General features: G+C 38.6%; 1 protein-coding gene across 1 annotated transcript; it reads left to right on the forward strand.

Moving 5' to 3' along the window:
• Nucleotides 1-1534: 1534 nt before the first annotated feature.
• Nucleotides 1535-7088, forward strand: LOC125930734 (prorelaxin). Its single transcript, XM_049642781.1, has 2 exons — nucleotides 1535-1867; nucleotides 6652-7088. Exons 1-2 carry the CDS (start codon nucleotides 1660-1662, stop codon nucleotides 6987-6989), a joined length of 546 nt encoding a protein of 181 aa, XP_049498738.1. The 5' UTR covers nucleotides 1535-1659; the 3' UTR covers nucleotides 6990-7088.
• The last annotated feature ends 268 nt before the right edge of the window (nucleotides 7089-7356 follow it).

Consider the following 7356-nt stretch of genomic DNA (forward strand, 5'->3'; position numbering starts at 1 on the left):
GTTTAAAAATTTTGCTTGCATGCCTTTGCTTAACTGGTTTTCTGGCTCTTCCTGTATTTAATTGTTCCTTGAGGTCATCTGAGATGGTCACAGGAAGCTGGTATCAGTCACCTACTACATTTTTAATGCACTCCACCCCCTCCAAAGCTACCCTCCCCCCCAGAAATTTACATTTTACACAAGCAATTACTTTGGAGGGCAGCCTTGCAAATGGATTATTTTTTGCAATGATTGTGAACCCACAAAAAAACCTTCAAACCTCAGTTTTGAGAAGCCTCTCCCAAACTGCTTGTTTTAGCAAAAACCCATGTAAAAGCACTACCTCTGACCATCTCATAGCTTTGGTCAGGGCTGGTGTGTGTGTGTGTGTGTGTGTGTGTGTGTGTGTGTGTTTCATTACACAATGCTTAGCATTTGATCAATGCCAAGTGGGTCCTGTTGAAATTAGCAGCAACCTAGAAATGAGAAATATTCTATCCCATAGCTGTATCTGTAACTGATTGTTATTACTTTAACCCAAAGCTACCCTAACTTCCCCCATGTCTCTAGTTTACCTGGTGGAACTGAGGTAATCTGAATACATTATGAACACAAGGAAATAAATTATTGAAAAAAAGAACCTATTTACACTTAAAAGTTACTGTCCATCTAGAAAGATTATTTAATGAGCATATTATCTCAAACTGTTAAATTAGAAGCTCACTAAATACAGTAAACATAAAATACAGTAAAAAAATAGACATGATTTCTGTGCTGTAACCTATATTATCAAAATATTCTTTCTAGAATTGTGGCATTTTTTTGTTTCTGTGTGTGTGTGTGTGTGTGTGTGTGTGTGTGTGTGTGTGTTCTCCAGTCTCTAGGGATATAGAAACAATACAATCTGAAATTAAAATATTCAAGTAACTGGTTACAATTAGACTATCTCCCAGAAGAGTCAAGGAAAGTCAGTAGAGAAAGTGCACTGTAAACTTAAGATATCATACAAATTTAAAGTGATGCATTGATAATTTTAATGTTTTTAACCAGGATTTTTAAAAAAGTCATCAGATATCTCTTTTGTTATTAATTTATCCATTCATTCATTGTATTTTTAATGACTGATATACCAGACACTATTCTAATGAACTTATTTAGATTAGGTTATACAACAAATGGTCATGCTGGAAAACTCTGAACTATGAGAATATAGGTGATTTCAATTTTATTTTTCTTGATATAATTTAGTGTAAGGGCCATGCATAACTTTATGATAAAGAAAAGTTTAAATCTTCACTAACTTTAGCTAAAGTATGTGAAATACTTTAAAGGTAAGAAAAGAAAAATATATACAGCTGCAAAAGATCCAAGAACAGAAAGATGGGCAAGCGGAGGAAAGTTGGGGAGGGTGAACGGAGGGCGGGTGGGGTGGGATAGGGGGTGGGGGTTTGGGAGGAGTGAAAGGGGGAAGTCCAAGGAGGTGGGTGGGGAAAAGGGTGGGGCTTGGACCACTGACTCAGGTCTAAGTGGTCACCCAAGGGTTATAAAAGCTTGGTTGAACCTGGCCAGGAAAGCAGCCCCAAAGTCCAGCATTGGAACACAGGCAGAGACCGGTAGGCGTCAGCGGCTGCAGGCTCTAGCGGAAAGCAAACGCCCAGGGCAGCAGCTTTCTGGTCCAAGATGCTGCGCCTGTTCTTATCCCACCTGCTGGGAGTCTGGCTGCTACTGAGCCTACGTGCCAGAGAGATCCCAGCCCAGCAGGAGGAAGTGTTAAAGGCATGCGGCCGGGAGTTTGTCCGACTACAAATCCGGATCTGCGGCTCATCGTCCTTGGGAAGAAAGAGTCAGCAACACCGGGAACCTCGGCAGGCACCCGCCGCACTCCCAGGTGAGCGCTCCGGCCCCCGCCGCTCCCCACTTCCCATTGGCTGTGTTCGGAGGCGCACCCGCGCTGGGCGGCTCCAGACCGCGCTGGCTTCCCGCGCTTAGCCCTGACTCCGAGGTTGCTGATGCCTAAAAGTTTGGAATTTTCTCTTGCAATGTGCTTTTCTAGTGAGGTCGCACCCGGGATCTCACCAGAGGAAGTGAAAGCATCGGGCACAGCAGAGGCCTTTCCTGAGAGGCACTTGGTGCCCTTCAACTCCTGGCAGTCAGGATGATCGGGATGGGGACGAGGGGGAGCCACAGAGGTGGTTCTGTCGCCCAAAGACCCGCTGGAGGTGGGGGCGCACCTGGGTTGGACACCACAGTCAAGTCCGCAGGGCACAGAGCAGACGGTCGTGTGCGCTGGTTTGAGTGCCAAAGTGCATGGGACCGAACTCGGAGACCACTGCTAGGATCCTGGAGTGGTAAATATGAAGGGTTTTCTTAACAACTCTCCTCCTTTGCAAAAAATCTGGACTGTGGCCCACACCATCGAAAATCTCTTTTAATTTTATTTTTATTTGTAAATTTCATTGAAGGGGAGAGCCTAGCCTCCCACCCTCTTTGCAATGGGCCTTGAAGTTCATTTGCGAGAGAAGGGATTGAAGAGAAAGAAAAAGGCCTGATCCCCTACAGGAGAAAACCTGACCCCTCAGAATTGAGTACAGCTCAAATCTGGAATGGTTTAAAACAAAAAACAAAACAAAACAAAACAAAAAAACAACTTTGTTAGTAATACTATTTAGAGAGATAAAATGGAACCTAAGTTTAAGTAGCAATACAAACTTTCACATCTAATCAGTGTAATGGGTTATATTAAATTCAGAAAAGGCAAGCTCAATTATGAATAGTGTTTTATGTTTAAAACATGTATGCAATTTATGATAAATCACAACTATATTTTATAGGCTACATAATATATCCTATATTTAAGTGACCTTCACGTAAAATCATTGTGCACACTAAGCACGTTTACTTCTCTTTTATGGGATTTAAAGTACGATTATAAAGCTATTTACTTTATTTTTCTATACTGTTGGTCAGAGACTGATTTATTTAATGCAAGTTTTTACCTAATGCTTATATTCTACACTACAGAGTTTAGAAATTTACTCATTCAAAGTCGGCAAGACCAGACTGCATTGTGTTTCCTTTGTTAATTCACTTTTTCTCAGTAAATAATATGCTCATATTAAAGACTGAAACATACACATAAATACAATAAAAAAATAAAAAACACAGATACTAAAGACTCTGAAAAAATACGTGAATTTAATGAGAAAATGAAAACATCTACATTAAATGAGAAACTGACAGGCACTGTTAATGAGAAATGTATGGGCACCTGCCTGGCTCAGTGGGTAGAGCATGTGACTCTTATCTTGGAGTTGTATGTTTGAGACCCACCTTGGTGAATTTAAAAAATTTTTATAGTATTTTATGTCACAAATCTACTATATATATTTAACCATTCTTAGTGGACATTTAGGTTGTTTCCAAATTGTTACTTAAACACGATTTTCTGAGCACATTTAAATATAGCTATTTGGCCAAATTTCTGTTTCTGTAGCAGAGTATTGCGATTTTAAAGTTTTTTAAAAGGACTGTCTTCATTGCTACCCAGTACATAATTTAACTGGAAATAAACTAACAAAATATTGCCTGCAAGTGAAGATCAAGAAAAATGCTTAAATTACTAGGTAAGAATCATTTTGGAAGTACATATCAATCAAAATAACTTGTGATTCATGAGCTTATAAAACCTCTATTGTTAGTTTTTGTTTTGTATTATTGTTAGCTAGCCATTTTTTTTTACCAGAGTGTATGCAGAAATAACACTCATTGCACCCCTTTAAAAAATAAGAGATATTTTTAACTAAAAGAGGTCTATGTTAGTAATTTTAGTTCAAAACACAGTAATTAAGAGGGCCCCTGGGTGGCTCAGTTGGTTAGGCATCTGACTTTGGCTCAGGTCATGATCTTGCTGTTTGTGAGTTCGAACCCCATATCAGGCTCTGTGCTGACAGCTCAGAGCCTGGAGCCTGCTTCAGATTCCGTGTCCCCCTCTCTCTCTGTCCCTCTCCTGCTTGTGCTCTGTCTCTCTCTCTCTCTCAAAAATAAATAAACAGTAAAAAAAGAGAGAGAGATGTTTATATGAATTCAGGTTGATTAGAATATTATCTTTTATTTACACTTGAGAAGGTAAAGCTGTTGATTGGAAAATGTTTCAAAATAAGTTTAAAAAATAATTTTAATAAATGAGTGCAATCAGGCAAAAGTAGACAAGTGGAACTACATCATACTAAAAAGCTTCTTCAGAGCAAAGGAAATAATCAGAGTAAAAAGGTAGTTTATGGATTAGGAGAAAGTATTTGCAAATCATGTATCTGGAAGGGTTTAATTTCCGACATATATAAGGAACTCCTACAGCTCAATAGCAAAAAAGGTAGTAATCCAATTACAAAATGGACTGAAGACATGAACAGACATTTTTGGCACAGGAGACATACAAGGGCCAACAGTTATAAGAAAAAAGCTCTATATCACTATCATCAGGGAGATGGAGATCAAAACAACAATGGTATCACTTCACAGCTGTCAGGATAGCTATTATCAAAAAAAAAGACAAGAATTGTTGAGGATGTGGAAATACTAGTACCTTTGTATACTGCTGGTGGGAAAGCAAAGCAAAATGGTGCAAGCACTGTGGGAAACACTGGGGAGATGCCTCAAAAAACAACAACACGAAAGAATTCCCATATGATCCAGCAACTCCGCTTCGGCATATTCATCTAAAACAAATGAAATCCAAATTTTGAAGAGATGTTACCACTCCCACATGCATTGCTCACAATAGTCAAGATGTGAAAAAGAATGCCCAAAAACACAGCCTATGAATAAACACAGCAGAAACTACAATTGTTTTGCCTAATTCATTAACTGGCATTAAGTATATGGAAAGTTACTAAAGTTACTATTAGTTTTTCTCTGCATTCAATAAGGCCCCAACTAGAGAAGGTTTAAGTTTGAGCAAGGACAGTTTTATGGGGAGATTGAATTAAACTTGGGGTATCTTACTGAAGGAAAATGCAAAAACTTCTGACTACCAAAGAAATGGTACAAATTCTCATCTGTCAGGTTTAGAACATGAATGAGAACGAGCATTAGAAGGAAAGATAAAATACTAGAGTTTGTTTTCTTTCACTTGAAAACTCCCAACTATTGAAGTTTGTTACTGGCTGAAAGGAGAGCATGGAGACCCTTGCTAAAGAACTCACAGGAAAGGGGCCAGCCCCAGAGCATTCATGCCTGCCTGGGTGAGGGGGTGTGATTTCCTCTGATCAATAGTCATCAATGGTTACCCAGAAATCTACAGTCCATTGTTTAGATTTATATATCTTGGCTTCATTGTTTCCACTGTTTCAAGAGCCACACTTTATTAGTAAGCTGAAAAGGACAGTTGGCTGTCCATGAAGAACAGCAAGAACTGATACAGGTTTATACTATAATTTAAACTTCATCTGTGTTTCTAATGTTTCTGGTGCTAAAACTCTCAAAGTTGTGTACATGGAATACGTAAGGTTAGGAGAGAGTCTACATGACCGAGAGTTTTTTGAGAGCAGGAAATATGTTTCCTTTTTATTATATCTCTTACCTGGCAGTGCCAGAGACATGGAAACAGTCAATGCAGGTTCAACTGATCTAAGAAGAAAGATACCAGGGGCTCCCGGGTGGCTCAGTCGGTTAAGTGTCCGACTTCGGCTCAGGTCATGATCTCACAGTTCATGAGTTTGAGCCCCGTGTCGGGCTCTGTGCTGACCGCTCGGAGCCTGGAGCCTGCTTCGGATTCTGTGTCTCCCTCTCTCTCTGCCCCTCCTCCACTCGCTCGCTCGCGTGCTCTCTCTCAAAAATAAATAAACATTTTTTAAAAATAAAAATTAAAAAAAAGGAAGACATCAGCTAGTTCCTGCAGGTTCCCAGTCCAAGTTCCAACCTTCTTATTTGCCCATCCTGGGATGTGTTTAAGAACAGACTCCCTTAACATGCAGAACTTGCGTGATCCACAACACTGGAACGAAAGTCATACAAAGTACATTAGTTAGTACACGCAGCACAACAGATACCAATCTCTTCTTAAAGTCACTGGTATTTTGGTCACTGTTCTTTTAGCCCATTTCTCTAGTAAATGTAAAATACTACTGATTTGGAGTAAATACTCTGGAGAAAAGAAATTGTTAAATAGATGTATGAGGGATGTCAGAGACCAATATCTCCTTTTAGATCAGAGGAGCTGAAAATTCTGCCTTTTTAACTTTATCCTGAGGCAGTAATCTGCCACCATGGAAGGTTTGAGAGGATTAAGTTAGAATTAAGTCAGAAGTTAGTAACAGAAAAAAATTAGTCAGGTAAGAAAAATTAATCTGGAGTCAAACTGAGTGTTTTCTTCGATGACCAAGATGACTTCAGAAATGTCAGAAGGAGTCAAAGACTATGATGAAAGCATTAAGGGGACATGAAGAAAGACAGACACGAGGTCTGTGGAGTAAAGCAGAATCTTAGTAATGCTGTAGTAATTTAAGCTGCCCAACTATAATCCGCTAAATTGTTTAATCAGGATACTTGTTAACTCTGTTTTGATGTTTAATTCTATTAAGACAATACGTTCTTTCATGTCTCTGCAAAATTTTTTTTTTCTGATGTTCCTTGAGTATTTTTCTCTACCCCCTCCTTTTTTTTTTTTTAATTTAGAAATCGTGTCCTCCTCCATCACCAGTGGTGCAGAAGCCTTGAATGGGATGTTGGAATACGTTCCTGATTTGCCACAAGAGCTGAAGGCAACACTGTCTGAGAGGGAGCCATCCTTCAGAGAACTACAACCTTCATTGAAGGATTCTAATCTTAACTTGGAAGAAGTGGAGAAAAGTATTCTTGGTAGACAAAATGAAGCTGAAGACCAAAGTCTTTCACAATTAGGAAGATCAAGGTTAGATGCACATTCTCGAATAAAGAGATCAAACTATATAAGATACAGTGACAGGTGTTGTAACGTAGGTTGTACCAGGAAAGAGCTTACTGATTTATGCTGAGATGAAAGTATTGTGTATTTCATCCAGTGTTCACATGTATTCCTGACACATTCACTGATGGTTCTGTCACCCCACTGATTATTAAAATATGAGAAATCATTATTTTGTGTTTGGGTTTTTCATTTGGTGTGTAACAAAATATTCCTTGAATTGTTATAGTTTGTGTTAATAATAACTTTTTATTCCAAAAAATATTTTTGCCTTTTAAATTAATGGTAATTAAATTGGGTTATTGCCTTTTTAATACTGTTAACTTAAAATGACATAATCTTTATCATTTTAAACACATATAATAACTTAAAAAAATTTTAATAGATAACTTAGCAAAAACTTATGCTTTGCATTAGTGAATAAGGATAAGCCTATT

This window comes from Panthera uncia, chromosome D4, assembly GCF_023721935.1.
Source record: "Panthera uncia isolate 11264 chromosome D4, Puncia_PCG_1.0, whole genome shotgun sequence".
NCBI classification, from domain to species: Eukaryota; Metazoa; Chordata; class Mammalia; order Carnivora; family Felidae; genus Panthera; species Panthera uncia.

What these genes read in the sequence shown, in the direction of transcription:
- LOC125930734 (XM_049642781.1), top strand. Translation starts at nt 1,660, where the DNA reads ATGCTGCGCCTGTTCTTATCCCACCTGCTGGGAGTCTGGCTGCTACTG. An exon ending in GGCACCCGCCGCACTCCCAG is followed by an intron (nt 1,868 to 6,651) that starts GTGAGCGCTCCG and finishes TTTTTAATTTAG; the next exon opens with AAATCGTGTCCTCCTCCATC.